This window comes from Salvia splendens, chromosome 4 (genome assembly GCF_004379255.2).
Source record: "Salvia splendens isolate huo1 chromosome 4, SspV2, whole genome shotgun sequence".
NCBI classification, from domain to species: Eukaryota; Viridiplantae; Streptophyta; class Magnoliopsida; order Lamiales; family Lamiaceae; genus Salvia; species Salvia splendens.
The window spans coordinates 2,939,792-2,963,889 of NC_056035.1; the positions used below are offsets into that span (position 1 = coordinate 2,939,792).

The following is a 24,098-nucleotide window of genomic DNA, read 5'->3' on the forward strand; positions in this document are numbered from 1 at the left end:
CTGGTGCAGTGGTCCAAATTGTGGGCCATTTCCAAGGCTGATTTTAGGGCTGGAGACAATCTCACTCTCTCTGTGCTATTGAATTTTTGCTTGATTGAATTGAATAATTTACCTCGTATGATGATAATAGTAGGGTAAGGACAATATAGATAGAGAGCACCCACCCATTTTGGTGTAGAATTGATCCATGTGAATAGTCAAAATAAACATTAAACTGCTCACAAGCAGTAAAAGATTTGTACTTAGTGTGCCTTCTATTTTTGGTATGTTTTAAATTAGCTAGTTGTTTGGCAAGTTTTTTATGTTTGGATAGGTAGTGCTCATTTTATGTTCTTCGATTTATGTTTGTGTAGACTACGATTGTGGTTTAGTTTCCGGTATATATGCAAAATAATAAGTAGGGAATGAAATGAATTTGACATGGATTTTTTACAATTTATATTGATAAAGAATGGTGTCTATATGAATGAAATTGTAGCTTCTTAATAAATTCCAAGTCAAATGAAATTGCTCTCATATATATAATCTAACTCACCAACTTAACTTGTTAACACAAATTCAACACATATTTTATTTACCTTTTTTTTTGCTTTTCTGTTTTTTTTTTTTGTGTGTGTGTTAATATTGTGCATTTTTAATGTTATACGCATTCAATTTTTAGTAATATAGATATTAATTTAATTAAATTTTACATTATGTTCGAGTTAAATTGAATTAATTTTGCATACGCATTTCATATTAAATTAATTTAATTTTTAAAATAAATTAGAACGTATTTAAAATTGTATTAGCATACTAATTTTTAATGAATTTCATGTTTGAAATGGATGGAAATTTTAATTTAGTCATTAAGTATTAAAAATTTAATAGATAAGACCTATGAATTGAAAAAGAATTAAGACTTTCTTTTTCAGAAGGAATAAGCAACAACTGGTAATGAGAAGCGCTGGACTAAATAACTCGACTACTATTATACTTCAATAAGCTATTAAGAATATATTTATTGGAAATGGCTTGGACAATTTGAAAATAATACAGCTATTATTCTCAATAATAAAGCAACATATATGATTCGGTCTATGTCCATTGGAATTGAAATTAGTATGGTAAACAAAAGAAACTTGCAGGTCACAACTTTTATGATCATAAAATTAACATTTAAACACAAGGTCCAAAACCATCCACCAATAAAAATAATTTAATGACTATATTAATGTACAAAAGTAAAAAAAAAATTTAATTAATTAATGGGACCAGAAGATTAGAAAAAAAAGTCATGTGAAGTTGTTTGCACCAGAAGTACTAGCAAATTAAATAAAAAAGAAAGAGAAGTGGTCACAGAGAATTAAATGCCTATCTATATTAATAATGAAGTGTTTTACTCGTTGTATTAATTATTGCTTCCATAATTGAGGTAACTTTGATTAGTGGTGTAGATGCTAAGTGTCTACTGCTAAATTGGTTGTAACAAAACTCATTACAATGTTTGATTTACCACATAGTATTCCTACTACTATTACTATGTGCTAATACAATCATTTTTATGTAACCTATAAACCAACACTTTCCACCTAGTGTCATGACTTTCTAGTCTTCGTCAACAATTGAATAATGTAATACAACCTATAATTGTTAGTACTTTTCTTTTACCAATTTTCATATTTCGAGGGTTTTTTTTTCAATTTTTATTATAAATAAGTTCTCTGGTTCTCTTTTCAGTTGGCAACAAGGACAGAACTAAGAGCAGGGATAGGAATTAGAGAACAAACTCAAATCAAGCCTAAACAAAACAATTTCACCAAGCAAAAGAAATAAAGCACTAACTCCATAACAAGGGGCACACATGCCCAATCCAAACAACAGTTGGAAATTAAGATAATAGTATCATAAAAAGATAAAATGGGTAGTAAAGAATCTATTCTTAGTCTCCTTACAAATCTTCTGCCAATGAGGTAATCGACAGTGGAAACTTGGGGCATTACCATCTAATCCACGAACGAAGATGCACAATTAACCTTTTCTTCTCCGAGTCCTAATTCAGTTCGAATCCTTGAAAGATCATTCAATTCAACTTGACCGTAAATAACATAAAATAGAGAGATCCGCAACTTTTTACAAACTTGCAGAAGGGGCGCCCAACCAAAATATGAAGCATGTTGTTGGCTCCTCGAGTAAGCATAACAAGATATTCCACTGTCGCAGCAGTAGTACCAAAAGCTACTAAACTTTTTTCGTTTTAGTTAGAATACGCTAATTTAAACTTATGGCTTAAATATATAAACTAAATTCAATGAATTATAATCTAAAACTTAATTATTGATTATAATTGAAACTTAATAAGTAATAATAAGAATTTGTACCTCACAACTTTTGTCTCTCTCTCTCTTGGCACGTAGTGGTATCTTTTTTTGATTCTTGAATATTCAAACGTCTCAAGTTTGGTTACAGGACGTTACGAAACTAAACTGCCTCGCCCTACCATATTCATTATGTAGGACATTCAATTCAGCACTTAGGTCCAAGTTTTAGTTCAAGGAAATGCAATTTAACCGATATTTAAACTATAAATCTATTTTAATATTACCTTTTATTTTGGAATTCTATAAAATTTTAAAAATATGTATGTAAAAACCAGAGAGAAAACGTCACTTTTTTTTTATAAGTAGACAACATCGTTTAACTCACATGCAAAGACATCCCCATTTAATTTCTCGGTTGTCTTATTAGAACTAAAACTACAATTAAAATTATCAAAAACATAATTTAAATAACAAAAACTACTAAAAAATATACTATCATCTAATCTTCGGCTTGCACGTCTTAAACGACATCGCATGATTCGCATTGCCAAGAAATTGCAAGTTGAGACCGCCCTTGATAGATTGTAGTCTTTTTTCGTCGCTGCAATAGATTCGTCAACACGGTAGCTCGCATTGGCAGCCGGCGGCTCTATTGGATGTGCAAGTATAAGGGAGATTGTGACAGCAAAACGTTAATATGAGCAGCTAGTTCACGTGGGCATAGTTGTGTAGGGTCGATTAAAATTAATACTAGTAGTAGTATATAGTAACTCTCTCGATTTATTATAGCAAGAATACAGAATGAAGTGTCTCTCATTGATAAGAGATTTTTCATTCGATTCTCATTTAAGTGTGCATTGTCTTTTCAATTTATTTAGGATATGATATGTATCTGTATTTCTATAAATAAAATAAAACAAAAAGCAAAATTAAAGGTATGAAAACTTTATGGCATTGAATACATTGCTTGGATTTATTCATCTCTACAATACTTCTATATTCTCTCTTGCATCAATGTAGATAATTTGGTTTAATTTGTGCCTTGTACGTAGTATTATTCAAAAATTTATACTTGAGAGGAAAACGTCACTTATATGTAGATTGGAAAGGGATAGTGGAATTAAGTTTTTGAAAAAAAAAGGATATGTCCATTTTCTAAATTTGTTTGTTACAAAAAATAAAAATAAAAATTTGGAGGGGAGGGGAGGCGTCTATCTATAATCTCTATGCTAGTAGTATTAATCTATTTTTAGGACACCTAACCTAACTCACTCATGGAGTCAAGTAATAGTGTTGGATTAACATTGAAGCCAGCGACCTATAGTAGATGAAGATCCCTTTATCTCTTATCAATAAATGACATAAGCTAAAGATCCAAACCGATATAATAGTGAGTTAAGAGAGATAGATTACCCTTTTCATTTATAAGTACATATCTTGTTCTATGTAAAAAGATGAGTGGTAAGAGAGAATAAATTAGAGGATGAATGAGGGAGCTAGAGATGCAGGGTGGTTATTCTGATATAAGCATCGTCGACGTCAAAAGAATTCGCAGCATCGGGCAAGAAAACTGTGAAAGAGATACAGACATAGAAATAAAGTGAGATAGAATGAGACGAGAGCTATAACTGCGAAGTTGACCAAGATGATGAATGCATTATCAAAAATCAAGGGAAGGGAGAACTCAGGGATTCAAATCAATTCTAATTTCTAATAGTGGAAACCTGAATCAAAAAAGTTAAAAGTCACGCAGAAAAAACAAATTTACTAGTATAAAATTTGTTAGATTGCACGGATTTTAAGAAATGTTAAGAAAAGTGGGTGGAAAAGAGTTAGTGGAAAAGAGTGGTCTTGTCATGTCAAAGACTCAAAGGCAACCAAAAATGCAAATAAGTACTAATTAAAATACTTACCATATACACTGATTAATTAAGTGTGTGTGTGGTCCAGGTGCAGGTGCTAATTCGATATGTTTATTCGGACAAAGACTTAAGATTATGAAGAAAGTGAGATTGTTTGTCCGGTTTCAATACGATCTTATAGGATAATAATAAAATCCACGAAGACTTAATAACATATGCAACATGTACAAAATTGTCTTTATATGGTATTGAGTAATCCCATCCTTAATCCGGTCTATTCTATCATTTTTAAAAAAATTACCAAAAAAATAGTAGTACTACAAGATTTGGTCTATTCCATAATTTTTAAAATTATTCAAAAAAATCATGAAGTTTAGATTTGTTTGCAACTATCCCGTGACAATTTTTTTGCTGAAACTATATCTGACGTGACATTCGTGAAATCATACGTAAGCATCATTACCGATGAGTTAAACATGTCGTTTTTCATGAAGAATTTTAAACAGTGTGGTCAAACTTCATGATTTCGCTGATTGATTTTTAAAGTTGCACGGCGAATCACCTGAGTCTGACCAAACTTCATGATTTTTCTGATATGTCATACTACGAATGTCAATTTTAACATGCATGATTTGAGTGAACCAATACATATATCATATATGATCTGCAGCCGCTTTATGTATCATATGTAGTAGAGATATGTTTGTATTGAATTCAAACTAGGCGAATGGATATATATATAGATGGTGCATAAGGCCCCCCACATGAACACTACATGTGGACCTAACAATAATATTCCTTCGACTATAGTAAAGTCTTATTTTATCAATTTATGATTGGTTGGCATTGCCAATATTGTATGAAAAATGAATCGTGTTGAAATTCGCGCATAATTAATTTCCTAAAATAAAATGGGAGTTACAATGTAAAAAATAAAAACATAATATTCCAAACAAAGAATTAGGTTTGATTGCCAAACCACATGCGAAGCTTCACGTGGTAACCAAAAAACTCTCACCAACTAATTCAATATAGGTATTAACTCTACATGAATGGAGCTCTATGCATTGTTGTTCTTACTATAAGTATATGATATTCCTATATGAGAAGAAAAAGTAGACTATTAGGAATTCTGGATTTGTTTAAGGCATGAACAACGCGGATAATAGGCACATCCCAAAGTGGTGGAACGCACAAGGGACGTGTTGGAGGTGGTGATCTGAAGATGATGGCACATGATCGTGCATCGTTTCTCATGGCCTTGCTCGAATGATGGAACAAGAAGAATCAAGACGATAATCGATGAGAAAATAAATTAGATATCAAGTCAATAAAGGAAAAGATCGGGAGTTCGACAAAATTGATTTGTATTGATTTACCTATCATACCAAGATTGTTATTCATTGATTATTCTCATATGAATTTAATTGAAATATATGAACATATAAATGAAATTAAAAAATAATCAACGAAAATCATGAAAAGTGCAAGTGGAAATTTACATACTATCATTGCTATTTCTCAATTATTTTCATATAAATTGAATTAGAACATAGGAATATATATGCAGTGGCAGACACAATAGGATAAGGGAAGGGCTTAAACACCTCCCAATAGCATTTTTTGTGTGCTTTTCTACTTCAGTTTTTAAAAACTTTTTGGATACACTCTTCAGCCTTCACCAAGTTCATATTATAGGAGAGTAAATAAGTAAATTAGAATTGTAAAAGGGGCTAAAAAGAATTTTGGACAAAATGACATATTATAGGAGAGAGTAAATCGTCCAAATTGGAATTATAAAAGAGGCTGAAAAGAATTTTTGAATTAAAATTGACGAGGTGAAATTGCATAAATAATATGGCGGTCCTCGTTGCTAAAGAAGAAGATGTCTACACTTTTTAAAAGCTAATTAAATAAATTATTACTACTACAATAAGTTTTTTGTAAAATGTGAGATGTGGAAATGGTTTGCTATAATAACTTCACTGTTCACTGTTCACTGTTCACTGTTCACTATTCACAATCTCAATAGTTACACGCATGTACAATATCAATAAAACCGTATTGATATTTTCCGGTACTTGTGTTGAGATTTTCATGTTACTGTGTTGATATTTGTAATACGCTACATTGATATAAAAAACCGTGAAAATTATTATGTTATAACAGATTGACTATTTTACCATTTTGTTGATATTTTATCTACTATTTATTGAAATACGTGAGTTTTAATCTCATCCACTCATTTTAAGACCTAATAGAGTAGGATTGGTTGTAGTTGTGGATTGGATATTATATGCATTTTAACATGACTCGACTACTTAATCTAATCAGTTTAAATTTAATTTAATTAATAACCCCATACAATATTTCAACAACATTTCATGTACAGACTATAGTGTGTGCATATGGAAAATTGCAAACCGCAACCGAAAATATTCTTAATCCTTAGATTAGGCCCGGGAATTCGGTCATCGGTTAGTCGGTTAACCGATAACCGAACCGAAAAATTTGGTTCTCGGTTAACCAATAACCGATAAATTCAGTTATCGGTTCGGTTTCGGTTCCCGTTTGAAGCCACGATCGGTTAGTCGGTTAACCGATAACCGATCGGTTATACCCGAAAGAACCGAGGGAATCGAAATTAAAATTCCTTTAGATCAACCTTTTTATAGCCTCTAGCTAGAATTAATACTAATAAAAAGATCCAAGATTTGCTGTCATTATATTTCCAAAATTCAATTTAATTTAACACTATTCAGTCACACACAAAATATAGACACACAGTACTTGCTGCATGGATTTGTCATCGACCTAACTATATTGTTGAATAACTCCACACTGTGAGTCATGAATTTATAAGGAATAAGGTTTTCAATTAAAAAAATATTTGATAGTGTATCTTTGATTATTTTAGTCACTGTTTTTTATTGGCTGTAGCTTTCTCAATAAAAAGTTCTTCACAAGCCAAAAACTAATTGTACCTAAAGTGTGTTACCTGGCACCCAACACATATTTATGACAGTCATAATTCATACACCAATTTCATTCATAACCATATACTATATTTTTTAGAATTATTATATTGCAACTCAAGAACATTATAGAAATTCATATTTTAAATATGGAACAAATAATGCTTCTAAAAAGTAGCTTATATATTAATCAAAATAGAAAGATTTGATTGAGCGACAGGTAACACAAAAATATGAGTTATTTCAGTATTACCTTTTTAGTTTAAACGTTTTGTACCATCTCAAAAATACATACTTTAATTAGATTTTCTTTAGATGAATAATCTGTTAGTTTTTTTTTCATTGAAAGAGCGTGATCTAAAAAAATTGGATTATAGCGTGGAGCTATGGTGACCTTGAGGTCATGGGTTCAAATTCCACCACCCGCTGGGAGACTTTCGGCCTTAATCCGCAAGCTCAGTCGAGCAGGATTAATCCGATTCCGTCGAAGGCGGATTCGGAACACATGTAGTCAAACAAAAAAAATGGATTATGGGATAAAATTCGTTGAGAAAAGTTCCCGAAATAGACCTAAAAAGAAACAAACACGACCGACAATTAAGGAAAAAAATGTGACTAAATTAACTATTTCTTTCTTCGTTTTTAATTTCTAGTAGGAGACAATATTTATACAAAAGTTTCTATCAATAAACATTAGAATACCATATAATACAACATTATAAATTTGCCTGTGATTAAATTAATGCACGTTGATATAAAACACACACATGTTAGTGACAATCAATTAACATTTCGTTATCAAAGCAATTATTACTACTCTAATTTGATGTCGGTGCCATTTCTAATCCGTCGTCTGTATGTGTAATTTTGGTTGTTTTGGTAATAAAAATTGGATGAATGGTGTATATATAAATCCATAATTATGATTTATTGATTTTTGGTTAGAAATAATTATCCACAATTCTAGTTTAATGGGAGTGGATGCACGGTGCATCCGAGTCCACCTGAGTGATTTGTAAAACATTGAAGTTAAGTAGGTATATAGTTAGAAAAAGAATTAATTAAATCTGAAAATAAGAAATAAAGTCGAAAAGTTAGCGAAAAATAAATTAAATAAAAGGGCAAGAAAGACATAAATTAGTAGTAATACTTTCTTCGTTCCATTGATAAATATAGTCCATTGCCATATTATTTATTGGGATGTCTAAAATCATGGTTCACTATACATCCCATATTTAATTATCTTAAGTTGTTCATTTACCAAATAGGCTATTGAAAGTGAAGAAAATAAATAGACTAACAAATAAGGGGAAAATAGAATAATAATTATGTTTTATATTTAATTTTTATTTTAATTAAATAAAAACTGTTTTGGTTGATTATTAAAATACTAGTTTTACATTTTTTTTATTATAAATATTAATTAGAAATAGTTGATGGGCTAACGACATTTCACATTAGGGCATGGCAGAGTCATATAATATGGCCAGAAATAGTTGTTCTTTTTTTTCCAGCTTTTTGATAAACTAATTTATTGTAGGATGCTTGATATGTTTGTGGGTCATTCTGCTCACCATTTTTTGTGATTTGTAGTACTAGCATTTTTACTATTAAAAGAAGAAACAACCTTTCCCCTTTTATTTTATTTTATTGGTAAAATTGAGTTGGATGACTACTTTATTATTGTGGAAATGGTAGTGATAAAATGCAAACGATCTATATATTATACAAATTCCAAACTCTTCACCACAGTATCAATACAGTTTCAACACAATATCAACATAGGGTAAAATTTTAATGTCAGCACAGTGGCAACACAATGTCAACACAACATCACTCGTTGACTATGTATTAACATTTTTTATTGCTATTATTTTATCATTTATTAATATTTTCTAACAATCTAGCTTATAATTTAAAGTTTGTACAGAGTTTAATCTATAACTAGTTTGTACGACGTTATTATTGATTTGAGACCACGTCATAACTAATGTGCCCTTTTCATCTATCAAAGTCCCAATCGATCATTTACTCTCTCTTAATCACATAATAAATTACATGTGACCAAATTGCGATAGCTAAATTGATACTAATATTCACGAGATTATGATTTGTGCCGCAAGATCCCCATTATTGTTATTAATAGATATGTGACTACGTATGTACTTCTAATTTTATGTAAATATATTAATCATCGTGACAAAACGTACTTACGCAAAATTTGCAATTGCTTAATTTTAATAGAGTTGGTACCACAAAGCGTTGCAAATGTCAAACACTACCAACTAGTTCAATGTCATTTATCGTCAACTAACATCCACATCTCTGTTAATAGATTGGTCAGTTAATCGGTTTAATTTGAATATGAATTGAAATGAAATGAAATGAAATGAAATTTGGGCTTAGAAAAGTACTTCTATATTTGATAGACATTCATACAAGTTTATTCGAAAAAAATGTGATAAAATCAAACTAATTGGGATTTATTAGAATATTGGCTAAATATTTATCATTAAGATTTAAGAAATGATTTCGGTGAGTGTAAGTAAATCTAAATGAGTGGCTAGAAATGAGAGAGTTGATTTGATATTTGCTTCATAAATTTTTGTACTCTGCATAGTTCAATTTTTGTCGGTTTGAAGATTACGTCCACTAAATTTAATACTATTCGTTTAAGGTATACTTTCGAAAATAAATAAATGAAGAGTAAAATAAAGTGATTGATAATTAGCTAAAATTGTACGTATTCCAATAATGAGTTGGCAGGCTAGCTAGAGACCTGAGCTTGTCCATTAACAGGAAGCAATGAAGCATTCGCCAAATTTTCTTTGTTGACACAAATTGATTGAATTAATAGAAAAGATTAAAAAAAGGAGTGAATATGTAATTTCGTCTCTTTTACATCCTTTTTTTTTCATTTCTAAAGATTATAAATTCAGAGTTAATAGTAGTAGTATATGATTATGACCATAGCTTCGACCCCGATTAGACTCGCTTGTCTCGCTAAGCCAATAACGTATTCAAGATTTTCGATTTAAGTGCGAGTCGTGCCACAAACAATGATATAATATGCCAAAAAATAAAAAAATAATAAGTAATACACATTTTAAATCATATATTCCATAGTAAAAAAAGAAAATAGATACTACTATTTGCAGGGACGGATCTACGCGAGCTTTACAAGGGGCAAATGCCCCACCTAAAAAAATTATTTATGCTATTTTAATAGTAGTTAATTTTTTTTAAATATCCTTATTTATGCCCTCTCTTAATTTATTAAAATATCTTAATGTATATTTTTACCCCACCCATATAGAATTTCTGGCTCCATCCCTAACTATTTGATTATATTTTTCGACGGAGTCGTCATTTCATCAAAGCGACTAACAACATTGTCATCGAAAACTTGTAGAGGCATATTATTCTCAATGAAAATCACCATACAATCATGCAAAAATTTGATCGCTCTTTTGCAATTTATTCTTTCATCTTCTTATCGTAAATAACTCTTCGCGACCCCTAATTCTTAATATTTTAAAATAAAATATGCGTTGATACAACTACTATAAAAAGTCTTGCATTATTTTAGTAAACCAATCTTGGTGATATTTTATAGTGGATTTCAAAATTTTGGAAAATAATGAGAAAATAAATTCAGAAAGTTTAATGTATGCAGGCCCAATATAATCGGAAAAGGGGGAAAGTAGAATATTTTTTATAAGAAATATTCGAGGAGGAGACCATACACAATAATAAATAGATAAGGGCAAAGTAACAATTAATAATTTAGTTAAATATTTTTTATTTTAATTTTAAAGAAACATATAGAGTGGTAAACAATAAGTATTTTTGGTAACGAATGAATTAGTCGTGTGTGAATGAATTGGTTGGGCCGAAGCCCAAACTTTGCTGGGTTAATGACGATAAATAATTTGTGCCTTTGATAATGTTTCAAAATTCAAATTCACACAAATTTTTGCTATGCACTCTGAAACTGGAGTGACTCCTTAACTGGAGAAAGTTAAAAGGTTGGTCTAGTGATTAATGGCAAAATTAAATGTTGTGTTAATACAGAACTGAAAAAATTCAATGATTAAATAATAAGAAAGAAAAAAAAAAGAATAAGAAATTTATCGATCCAAAAAACTTTATTCCCACCTTAACTTAAACTTTATTAACTGCATATAGGTGTTCACGTATTACAAGACAAAATAATACTACTTGTACTAAAATTATACTCCGTGTGTAGCTGAAAAGATCCCTCGAATAAATGTATCAAAATAATTTCTAAAACATATGCGTTTCATTTAATCTTTATTTTCGTTGCAAATTCTTTCGCTGTGATTTTCCATGTAAGATTATAAGGAATGAATTTTTTTTATAAAAAAATTGGAAATGTGAATAATTAAAGATTAAAAGAGAATGATTTGGATAATAATGAATTAATGTAGTATGTATTTTCTAACGTAGTAACACTTGCAGCTACTTGGTTGGTCAATGGATTAGAATATTGGATCCCCCAATTGCAACGTCATTAAGTCTGTCGGCAACTTACTTTTCTTCTTTACACGTAATCCGATTTATGATTGAAAAGATTTTCCCATGATTCCACTGATGTTTTACTAAATCTTATAAGAGTGTCCACTATAAGGCGAACACGCCCAATAGCCCCGTCCCAGTTTTTGTTCATAGCCCCAAAATTCTATTTCCGCTACTATAGTGGACACTTCCAATAGTCCCAAAATTCAAAATACAAAATTCTACATTTTCACATCCCTCCAATAGCCGCGTCCTCGCCGCGAACGCGGCTATCCCGCGTCCGCCCCCCCCCCCCCCCCCCAATAGCCCCAAAAGTTGTCCGCCCACCTTCCTCACTATAGCCGCCCGCCCACCGCCCCCAAGACGCGGCCTACTATAGTGGACGCTCTAACATTTTATAAAATGTTTGAAGCATTAATAAAAAAGAGTGATGTTAAATGGTCATATTATGACCAGCCATAATCTTAAAATATTATTTAACTTGTGCAATTAATGCTTAATAATTGAAATTTATGCACCTAAAGAGTAATAATTTTTTAAAGACTAATCTATCTTCAAATATTAAATACTTATGTAGTATAATATGGAGTATTTACATAAAAAATGAGATTTGATGTATGATTGGAGATGGTCTAGGGTCAAAAACCATGATAAACATAAGTTATAATTTTATAAGCTCAAAAACATAAGTATCTAAATTGATATATGAACAAATTTTAAAATATTTTGAATATAAATAATATGATTAATAATTTTATAAGTGTGAGACATTTTATTTATAAATATTATTAGGTGTGATACAATAAACTTCTACTACAAAATTGCAAGGAAGTCTTAGTATTACTATAAACAACTTCTCAATTTAAGTACTATTCACTCCATTGTACTATAGTTTTTATATTGATTAGTTATACACACGTAACACCTGTATAAAAAATATAATTAATATAGTATCTTACTCAATGCAGATATTATAATATACATATTTAAAATAATTGATAATATTGAAATATAATATTATAACTTAATTTATAAGTTCTTTGTTTTTAAACGGTATGATGAAAGTGTCTAAATATACATCAATTAGGCTAAACTAAAGGTTAAGTTAAAATTAATTTTATTGCCTCCAACTCCACTTCCCAGACGCCATTTCCCATAATCAGTTAGATAATTTAATAGTACATTAATTTTATTGAGAAAAGGGTTATTTTGTAAAAGCACACAAGACATTAAATAGAGTTATTAATTTATTATTTATTTCTTATGTATATTGACCATTATATCCTATTATGGCTAGCCATAATATGGCCGCTTAGACTTACCCTATAAAAAATAGAATAATGCTATGCGGCCACATTATGGTCAGCCATAAATTAATTAAATAACAAAAAACTTTGAATTTTTTTCAAATTTTTGGTTTAATACTACTTGATTTTACTTTTATATAATCTTCATTATATGTTCCTCAATATGTTAGTGTTGCTCTTTCGTAGTTTTTGCTCAACTTATTACTACTGTCATTTCTTGATTGTTGCTCAACGTATACACTAATTCGTGATATTAATGTGTTTTACGTAATGAAATTCAAAGATAAGTATTAACTCACAAGTCCATTCACACACATATAAGTTTATATCGGTAATTCTAATTTTTTTATACATGTAAATGGACTAAATTAACTTTTTATGGCCAGCCACATTATGGCCATTTAGCATCACTCTAAAAAATATAATCTCTCCAGATTTACTTGATGATAGATAGAATTTCGAATTGAAGAATCTATTAGAGGAAGGTGGAAAATAAAATACGAGTACTACTATTTAAAAAAAATAGAAATACAAGACCCGAATTTAGTTGACTAATTCGAATAACTTTCCAACCCTCACTAGTAGAACAAATATTACTAGTAAATAATAGTAGTAGCCACTATGAAAATTATCTAAATACTACTCCCTCAGTCCACAAAGAATATGTACTTTGAGGTTGACACGAGTTTTAATGTAAAATTAGTAAAGTAAGAGAAAAAAGTAAATAAAGTATTGTTATTGGAGAATGAGTATCAACTCATTAGAAAGAAAAGACATTCAAAAATTAGAAAAGACATATTTTGGTGGGACTAAAAAAAAGTCCATATTAGTTATTAAAAAAAGACACGTAGCAACTTAGGATCAATAAGTCGTACACACTGAATAAACACGTAGATGTTTAATTATATATATATATATATATATAGTTGCATTCTAGGTACACTATATATTAAGTGTTAAGCACAAGCTTAATTTGGGACATTGGATCATAAGGATAAACGGCTGAGATTAGAGCTTGAGAATGCAGACGGTCGTCATTACATGATGGCGTTTTGGTCATTAAAGGGTATATGCGTCCCATTGGAATTAAATAGCAGTTACTGATTTAGGAAATTATATGATATGCAGACATCATGGAGAGAAATTTTGTCTGCACTAATTCAGTTCCCAAGATTATCAAAATTTTCGCACCCATATCATTACTCCTTTTGAATATGTGTAGAATTAGATATAAATCTTTTCAATTCTAATCAACATTACTTCAAATCTCACTCATTCCTTCTTCTCTTTATCTTCACTCTTTTTTCTGTCACTCTGATACCTATCACCAAGTAATGACTCCAACACAAAGCAAGGGCGGTGTGGCTGACTCGACTGACGGTGGGTTGCTGTTTTGATAGTTTGCATGTCTAGTTGCTGCTCTGATTTCCATTCTTCTGACAATTTTTTGGTTTTTGATTCAGCACGCCGACGTAGAGGGGATGATCAATCCCAAACCCCTTTTATTCCTTAAGCGCAGGCCTAATATAGACCTTCGGATTTAGTGATCCTACGGTCAAACAATTACCATAAAATAATAATTAAATAACTGATATCTTGTGTGTTATTTTCGTAGAAGGTTAGTTTAGACTTTGTAATCATTTGCATGCTATTATGATGAGAGATTATTATGGAAACTGCATATCACGTTAATTGCAATCAATTCATTCAACACTAATTACTTTGATGTTCATAATCTTTTATGAACAAGACCACAAATATCCCACACGATTAGCTTTTCAGAAAAAGATTCGTCTTCTCCATGGCAGCGTCGGCACAATTGAATCCAATCGATCTAGTCGAGATGCCAATCAATCAGACACCCATGTCAGACGTTGCACCTATACAAGACTATCCTGTCGAGATGCCAATCAATCATACACCGTCATCTCCGGAAGACATATCCTTCGATGCTTCATCACCCATAACTGACGACATAGTTGAGTCTGAAGGTAACTTGTTAACTCGACAAACATGGTTTTAGTGTCTCTCTGACTGAACTTTTTATAAATTATGTGTAAACCAATTTATGAAAAGTTTTCATTTGGCTAAAATGATGTTACATCTCTATATTAATGATATTAATATGTACGTCTGATGCAGTAGTTTTAGGAGATTGACAATGTTGTGATTGGGTACCTATATATTACAGGAACACACACGCCAGTTTGCTCTGACGAAATTAAACCATTTATTGGCCAAAGATTTCTCAAATTGGAAGACGCTACTGAGTTTTACAACAATTATGCTCGATTTGGTGGATTTGATTCACGTAGAAACGGTTCTAAAAAGTCAGGTGATGTGTTCACTTGGCTTTATATGGTATGCTCGAGAGAAGGCGAAAGGAAAATTAATGAGGAAGGTTTCACTCCAAAACGCAAACGGTCTACGAAGAAGTGCAGTTGTCCGGCAAGGATTTCCTTCAAATTTGCTGGTTCGTTGGGTTATGTTGTTAATGATTTCGTAGAAGGACATAACCATGAGATGGTTCAAGCTGAACATAAGCACTTCATGAGGTTGAATCGTTCGTTGGATTTAGTGCATCAAAAATTTATAATTGATTGTGCCAATGCAAATATTGGGCCTACACTTAGTTATAGATTATTGAAGGAGCTGCTCGGTGGATACGAATCAGTTGGATGTACTGTTGGTGAAGTTAGGAATTTCACGCGTGATGTCAGAAGGTATGCCGACGGATTTGATGTTCAAATGTTACTAAATGAAATGCAGAAAAAGAAAGATAATTGTGAGGGATTTACGTTTGAATACGAAAAAGATTCTGGAGAAAGACTCACGCGACTATTTTGGTGTGATGCTTATTCGAAGATGAGTTATCACATGTTTGGTGATATCGTCGCTTTTGATACAACATATTCGACTAACAGGTAATTTTTCTAAACATTTTTATCAATGATTCTGTTCTTATAGGAGTAATGATTGCAACTTTCTAATGTAATGACGTTTTGGATATCTTAGTAATGATGTCTTAATTTCCATTGCAGGTATCGCATGATTTTTGCACCGTTCACAGGCAAGGATAACCATGGCAAGCCTATCACATTTGCAGCTGCTTTGTTAGCAAATGAAGGTACTGAATCGTTCTCTTGGGTGTTCGAGCAATTTGTTAAATGTATGGGTTCAGCTCCTAAGCTCATCATAACCGATCAAGATCCAGCCATGAGAGGTGCTATTGAGCAGGTAATGTCAAATACTAGACACAGGTGGTGTATGTGGCACATTATGGTTAAGCTTGCTGATAAAGTGGGTAAGGATCTTAGAGCTGATGAACGGTTTAAGAAGGAATTAAATTCTTGTGTTTGGTCAGAGTTGATAGAACCTCACGAGTTTGAAGCTGCGTGGAATGAAGTCATGAACAAATATGGGTTGACGGGTGTAGGTTGGTTTAGAAAAATGTTTGCAACAAGAAAAATGTGGGTCCCTGCTTACTTTAGGGACTTCCCAATGAGTTCATTGATAAAAACAACTTCCGTTTCAGAATCACAGAATATGTTTTTCACAAGATACGGCAATTCTACAGCGAATCTTGTTCAGTTCATCATGAATTTCAATCATGCATTGGATGCCCAAAGAAACAATAGTGCGAAGCATGATTACTTGGACTCGACAACCATCCCCATTTTGAAGACGAAGTTGTTATTTGAGAAACATGCTTCGACCATCTTCACTGAGAATGCTTTCAAATCAATTCAAGAGGAGATGGCTGACGCATCCTCTAACTGTGGTATGAAAGGGATGTCCACGGAGGACGATATTCAGTACTACGAGGTTGATGATCTATATGAGAAGACATGGACTGTCACATTCTGTGCAGATGACGATTCATACCAATGCAGCTGTAAATTGTTTGAGAGGATTGGAAAGATATGTAGTCACATATTTTTCATACTTAAAAACAACCACGTGAAGCTGATCCCTGACACCTTATTTGGAGGTCGATGGTTGAAGACACCACTAATGAAGGCTACACATGGTGTTTTATCTAAGGAGGACATGACATACGCATTTGCAGATGAGAAGAAAATGGCGATAAAGAAGTTGTATTCTTCCTTTTTTGAGTTGGTGCAAGCCGTGGAAAGCGACATTGAAAAAATTCATGCTGCCACTGCCCTCATTGATGATGCCAAAAAAGGTTTGTTCAGTGGAGATGTCGTAATGTCGGCCTTTGACAAGAAGAAGATGATTGAGAGCTTTTATGGCTGTGAGAAGCCGGAAGAAGTCGACGTTCATCCTCCTGAATATGTGAATACAAAAGGTTGCGGCAGTACTGCTGCAGCTAGGTTGATTTCAAAGAAGGAGAAAGCCATTCAGCTGTCAAAAAAACCTCAACGTCGTTGCGCAAAGTGCAAAGAGATGGGGCACCATGACTCGCGGAACTGCACCAGAGTCAAAGAAAAAGAAAAGGAGCTGCGCCAGAGTCAAAGAAAAGAAAAACGTCGTAGAAAGTCTCAAAGTTAAGAACAGTAATTGTTCATTTGTTCATTTCTGTTCTTTTGTTTTCATGCAGTCTTGTGATGAACTTCGGATTTTTCATTAATAATGACAATTTTTTAAAATATTTTCATATTATGAACCAAGGTACAGTCACTGATGATATAACACCTAGTTTCTAATGCAGAAATTAAGTCTACCATAGTTCTCTAGTGTCTGGTGCTTTTTGGACATGCTAATGCATTGAATAGTATCATTCGTGCTCTATTGCAACAAATTAAGACTTTCACAGTTGATTTGTTTTTTCTAAGAGTAAAATTATAAGCTATTAAGAGTAAAAAGAATACTCCCTCCGTCCACCATTTAAAATGCCATTTTGCCATTTTTGTTTGTCCATGATTTACAGAACCATTTACTTTATTTCACTTTAGTGTACAAATCTCATATTCCACCAACTTTTTACATTCACATTCCTATATAAAACCAATATTTTAAATGAGTCTCACATTCCCCTCACTTTCTCCTTTTACTTTTCTTCACAAAGTCAAATAATTTCTTAAAACTCGTGCCGAGTCAAAAGGGCTCTATAAATTGTGGGCGGAGGGAGTAGAATCTTTCAACTATAATTGTTATAGTTCGTGTTATGCAAAGCCCATTCTTAATACAAAAATGCATAACCAAGCATGCAAATGTCATTTTTTAGTCATCGTAAGTTTATTTTTACGTCATAAGTACGACGTGCACCGTAATGACATTTAACTTCCGTAATCATGAACAAATAATGGACACCATATCCGATTGACTTTTAGATTTTCCTAATATAGACCTTGCAGACTAATTGATTATTCATTATTAACGATAATGTTGGGTCAACTTGTGAATGGGAAACCAAAAACATTAAACTATCACATAAAAAAGCTAAGCAAATATCAACGAATAACACAAAAATGAGTGGCAAATAATATGAGAAATAATCAATTCATATAGGTCATATGAAAAAAAACACCTCATGTGTAATGTCATTAATGATTATTCAAAATGTAGCGAAAACTTCTGAAACATAGTCTCAAAACTACTTAAAATGATGAAACCTCTGGTGAATTAGTTAAATAGATTCGTTCCTTCTTTTGCATAGTTGGCTATCAACTTTTCCACGTCTATCTTCTCGGTCTGTAGTGCATTTGCATAATATGGTATTACCTTGGCTTTATTCTTGAAGTGTTCGTGATTTATTTCTGCCAGCATCAGTGCAGTACAGTACTTGGCTCTCAATATCTGCAACACCCCTTTGCTCTTCTTTGATAGGCCACAAGTCCATTCACACCCTTTCTGACCCATGTAAGTTTCAAGGTGTCTCATCAAATACACACCACTGTCGTCCTTGTTAGTTTTTGTACTCCATTTCAGTTTCAGCCTTTCAATGGCAGAATTTTCAACTGCTTTTGATTGCTGAACGCAGCCAACTCCTCCAAGATATTTCCAGAAAAAGGTTCTCTGGAAAAATAAACAGCTGACAGTTCATTACAAAGCAACACAACATACATTACTAATTATACATTTTCATCAATATTGCGTACCAAGGTTTCCGGTATCACACCGTAATTCACTGTGATGTCAGAGTCTCCGCTACTTGAGTTGTCAATTACAATAACCCTTTTTGAAGCATAGTAGAAGCACACCGCATAGTAGTGTTCATGTGCACAAATTGGGAAGAATACCTAATGCAACAAATTGACTACATGTTAAGCATAAAAGTAGTATATTCGCATTGAAATCTGCAAATTTTTCAGATATCTATATACCATATCTATGTCCGCCCACTTGAAATTTGGGATTAGCTTCACCTCGTGATCTAAATTCGCCGCAAACGTCGCAAGCTGAGTGGCCACACCCTCATCCCATGGATTAGTGCGTGACACAATTGTGCTAGCCTGAACGTTTGTTACCACATATCAAATGACACAACTTTACACAAACAGTATATGATAAGAAATTTTACATTACTATGCAGTATAAAGATCTTACACAAGGGTATAAGGTGAAGAATAGCCTTTTTGGTGACGATGGCCCCCTGTATTCTTCCATGTTGTTTAGATATGAGCACCATGCACTAATCACACCCGAAGACACATACGTATGTGGCAGTAAAGAATAGAACTCTAGCTTTGTCACAACAACCACATCATCATCGTATACAAGCACATCACTGTAGTGATATTAATTTCAAATTAAATACAGTACATAAAAAATTCCAGATGGTTTGATAAATAAATGCATTAAACTCACTCGTAGACATCATGACACTTCAGAATCCAATAGTATGTTTCCCTTTCAGTAGGAGTTAAAGTGTTTCCCAATTTAATAGCTCTTTGGTTGTATGGTGATCTCAATGCATGAGATATCTTCTTTTCAGCTTTGGAACGCATTTCCATCCTACCATTCACTAACAATTCCTGTACATTTTCATGAATGATCTTCATTACATATGCACTGCATGATCATCACAACACTAGAAATAGATCATTACAACTTGAACCTGTTTATGTTGGATGGCAATAGCTTCATTGTGGCTAGATGGCCCCACTGATTTTTTACTGTCTCGCAGTCCACTAGTGGTGAACTATAAGAAAATGTTAAATATCTTGGTCAGCGAAAACATTCAGACAATTAAACATTTTTTGGGTAGAAACCTGGCATCACCTCACGTTTCCCAGGCGGGCTTACATATGGCGTCGCAAAATCAAAATCGTCAATTAAATTATGAACCACGTTGAGCGCCAATTGCGTATTGTCTTCCTCACTGTCATCCTAGACAAATGTATTAAGTAGACGTTATGCCATGATTTTATGAACATGTAAAGCATCAAAACTACCTTCTCTTCATTTGGTAAAACATCTTGAACTGCACTAGATATTATAACACCCCCCGTGTGTAAAGTGTGCTCCATGCCAGGTACTTGTTCCTCGACAATTGAATTGATCGGCTGGTTTGCATCCTGAGATGCGTGACACACAGTTAATAACGGAAGATAACAGTTAGTTCATTACAGGCAGACGTTAGATTAGCCAAAAAATATTCTCATAGCAGGATATAGTGATCAACTAACATCCTGCGAAGCGAAGCGAAGCCCCAAGTCGAATGTAGGGATGTCATCATCTTTGCACAGAGCAACGCGCTCATCAACCACCTTCATCATCTGCTCAACAGCCTCAATCCATGCTGGATTTTGAATGTCTTCATCTTCCATTGTCGGTGTCATCGATGCGATTGGATCTGCATGTTCATTGATGAGTTCAGATTCTTTGAAACCAATCATCTTTAGTGCAGCAGTTGAAGCTATTTTGAAGCATCCAGTGCCCTTGACATCGTCAGGTGCCTCCCTCATCTTCCTAAGCAGCTTTGATATAGCCTTTGCGGCGTTCGATGCAGCTTCCATCAAGGCCATCATCGCATCAGTAGCATGATCAACAGCATCATCTGCCTTGGTGTTCGATGTCCCTCCCTTTTCAGTAACACCTTTAGGTTTAGCTGATTCTCCTCTCTCAACAACAATAGCCCTCTTCTTCTTTTTCTTCGCCACCGTCAATCCAACCTCATTATCTCTGCTTGGATCATACTTAGCTTCATAGACCCCATAGCCAAATCCACCCAATTCCAGCTCATGTTTCTCCCTCAACCTTAGCAGCTTGGAATTCCAACCTTTTATGGATGGGAATGCACGCCGAACCTTTCGTGTTTCAATAATGAAGCGATCGACGTAGTAGGACTACATGAAATAATAAAAGCATCATTATTTACTACATCATTCCATAAAATAAATGATTACACATCCAAAAAGAGATGTAGTAACATTTGAAATCAGAGCAAAGTTAAATACCATCAGAAAGACAATTGGTCCAGTGAATGGTGTGTCTGGGTTGTCCATCCAATTTCGTTGGGCCATAACAAGTACATCAAGGACGTATGCACACCAATTATAGTTTCTCACATGTGTGACATCGGCTAACACACCAAGAAGCTTAGTCTTGCAGTAACCATCAGCTGAAGGTTCTATCAAATGCGTCTCCGTCAGAATTAGGAATAGCCTCCTAAACCATAACCCACCATCCTCATCTTTAAGCATTTGAGTCTGCAGAAACTTAGGCAACATATTGTATCTATTCCTATATCCGACACTTGCAATCTCATCTAACATCATTTGATTATCCTGCCTAGTCGACCTCACAATCATTATTTCTCCCCTTGGGAACCCCATCGTCATGTGGACGTCCTCCTCAGTTAAGTGGACTCTTTGACCTCTCACCTTCACACTGCAGGTTATGGGGTCAAAGTTGTATAGAAGCCAGTAAGCTAGTTGCGACGGTATCGAAGTGATGTTAAAGTGTATTAGATGTCCAAATCCCATGTCTCGAACAGCCTGTAGCTGGTTCTCGTTCAACAACTCCATCATCTCTACTAGGAATTTTGGAGATCGTCTTAGCTTCATTCTGTTCACTACTTCAACCTCATCAGTAGGATTAGGAACAGCCGGCACAACTGATGGTTGCCCTCTAGGTGCTTGCTCAGTAGGCCCATTTCTTGTGGAATCTTGACCCCAATTCACTGCTTTGATGATTATTTTCCTTGCCAGTTTTTCCTTTACGAGGCTTCGCGGTGAATCTACACCATTCAAAGTCCTCTTGCGCTTGTTTTCTAGAATCAAGAAATACGAAAAATAAATGTTAATCACCTATACATATCAGTGCAGATACGAATCTGATCATTAAATAGTCCTACGTGTGATCATTATACAATCCACACATGCTCATTACACACACTTAGATTGATCACCACTCTTCCATTTCCATACCTGTTGATTCAGTTGCTTGACCCAAATCAGCTACTTTCTCTTTTCCTTTGGATTCACCACCTACATCTATTTCAGTACGATAATGATAGCAAACATGGATATCAACACATACACCACATGTCATCATTACATATGTAAACACTGATAATATATGATCATTCTCTTCCATACCTGATGCTGCAGGAGCTTTGTAATCGTCATCCACTTTCTCTTTTCCTTTGCCTTTCCCACCAAGGACTAAAACCAACAATGTTAAAGGACTAAACATCATAGATCACAAACATCATTATACATATATTATATACATCATTACATAGTATCAATCACATCCTATGGGTTTCATATTTTCTATCAACGACACACCCTGATATATATTTGAGATGAAAATCTTCCTAATTAAACTCTAAGATATTTAATACCAAGTTTTGACGAAGATCTCCATGTAGCCTTCGCCTGTTCTTTTCCTTTAGCTTCACCACCATTCCCTACCAGTTAAAACACAAGAAAATAAATCTAAATGACTAAAATGCACACCAATATTTCGAAAATAACAAAACAGGTTCTCTAATACATGTTTTTGCCGACGATTTTCCATTATTTTGAGTAGCAACAGTGTTTCTAGAAGAAAAGTTTGGTATTACATCAGATTTCTTGGTAGCACCGGGAGCACCACCTCCTTGTTCATTGTGAAGAAAAGAAACAGAAAATTGTAAGATCAATGTGCAATATATGACTATGAGTAAAATAATAAACAATGATTTTGCATAAAAAACCTTTTCCCGCTAAAGAGTTCGGAGAAACAGCTTTCGGTTCTTCATCCCCTCTACGTCGGCGTGCTGAATCAAAAACCAAAAAATTGTCAGAAGAATGGAAATCAGAGCAGCAACTAGACATGCAAACTATCAAAACAGCAACCCACCGTCAGTCGAGTCAGCCACACCGCCCTTGCTTTGTGTTGGAGTCATTACTTGGTGATAGGTATCAGAGTGACAGAAAAAAGAGTGAAGATAAAGAGAAGAAGGAATGAGTGAGATTTGAAGTAATGTTGATTAGAATTGAAAAGATTTATATCTAATTCTACACATATTCAAAAGGAGTAATGATATGGGTGCGAAAATTTTGATAATCTTGGGAACTGAATTAGTGCAGACAAAATTTCTCTCCATGATGTCTGCATATCATATAATTTCCTAAATCAGTAACTGCTATTTAATTCCAATGGGACGCATATACCCTTTAATGACCAAAACGCCATCATGTAATGACGACCGTCTGCATTCTCAAGCTCTAATCTCAGCCGTTTATCCTTATGATCCAATGTCCCAAATTAAGCTTGTGCTTAACACTTAATATATAGTGTACCTAGAATGCAACTCTATATATATATATATATATATATATATATATATATATATCGAAACTGAGAGGTCCGCGCATTCAATCAACTAAATGAATAATTGCAGTTTAATTCGCAATCAATATAAATACCTATTTTAATAATAATTTATATGTATTACATTTATTGAAAGATGGTACCCTAATCCTAAATCAACTCTATATATTGCAAATTTGATTGAAAAGCTGCTTTAAACATCTAAGATTGACCCAAAATTATTTGAAAATCAGGCACAAGTTAGACATGGCCAGGCTAATAAACTACAAGATTTTTTATGATATAGACATTTTAACAGCAAAGATGAGATATTGGGATGGAAAAGTATTAGCTGAAGTTAATTATAATTAGCTCAAAGCTAATACTAATATTTAATTCTTCTCT

At 33.2% G+C, this 24,098-nt stretch overlaps 1 protein-coding gene and 1 long non-coding RNA gene across 2 annotated transcripts; one reads left to right on the top strand and one right to left on the bottom strand.

The window, feature by feature from the left end:
• Nucleotides 1-14,826: 14,826 nt before the first annotated feature.
• Nucleotides 14,827-17,498, top strand: LOC121800240 (protein FAR1-RELATED SEQUENCE 5-like). Its single transcript, XM_042199815.1, has 3 exons — nt 14,827-14,974; nt 15,175-15,907; nt 16,025-17,498. The coding sequence occupies exons 1-3, from the start codon at nt 14,827-14,829 to the stop codon at nt 17,496-17,498; spliced, it is 2,355 nt and encodes a 784-aa protein (XP_042055749.1).
• Nucleotides 17,499-18,464: 966 nt separating this feature from the next.
• Nucleotides 18,465-19,084, bottom strand: LOC121800532. The gene is made up of 2 exons (XR_006050531.1): nt 19,049-19,084; nt 18,465-18,965 (listed from the first exon to the last, which is right to left on the bottom strand). It is a non-coding gene; the product is annotated as an uncharacterized LOC121800532 (long non-coding RNA).
• Nucleotides 19,085-24,098: the final 5,014 nt, after the last annotated feature.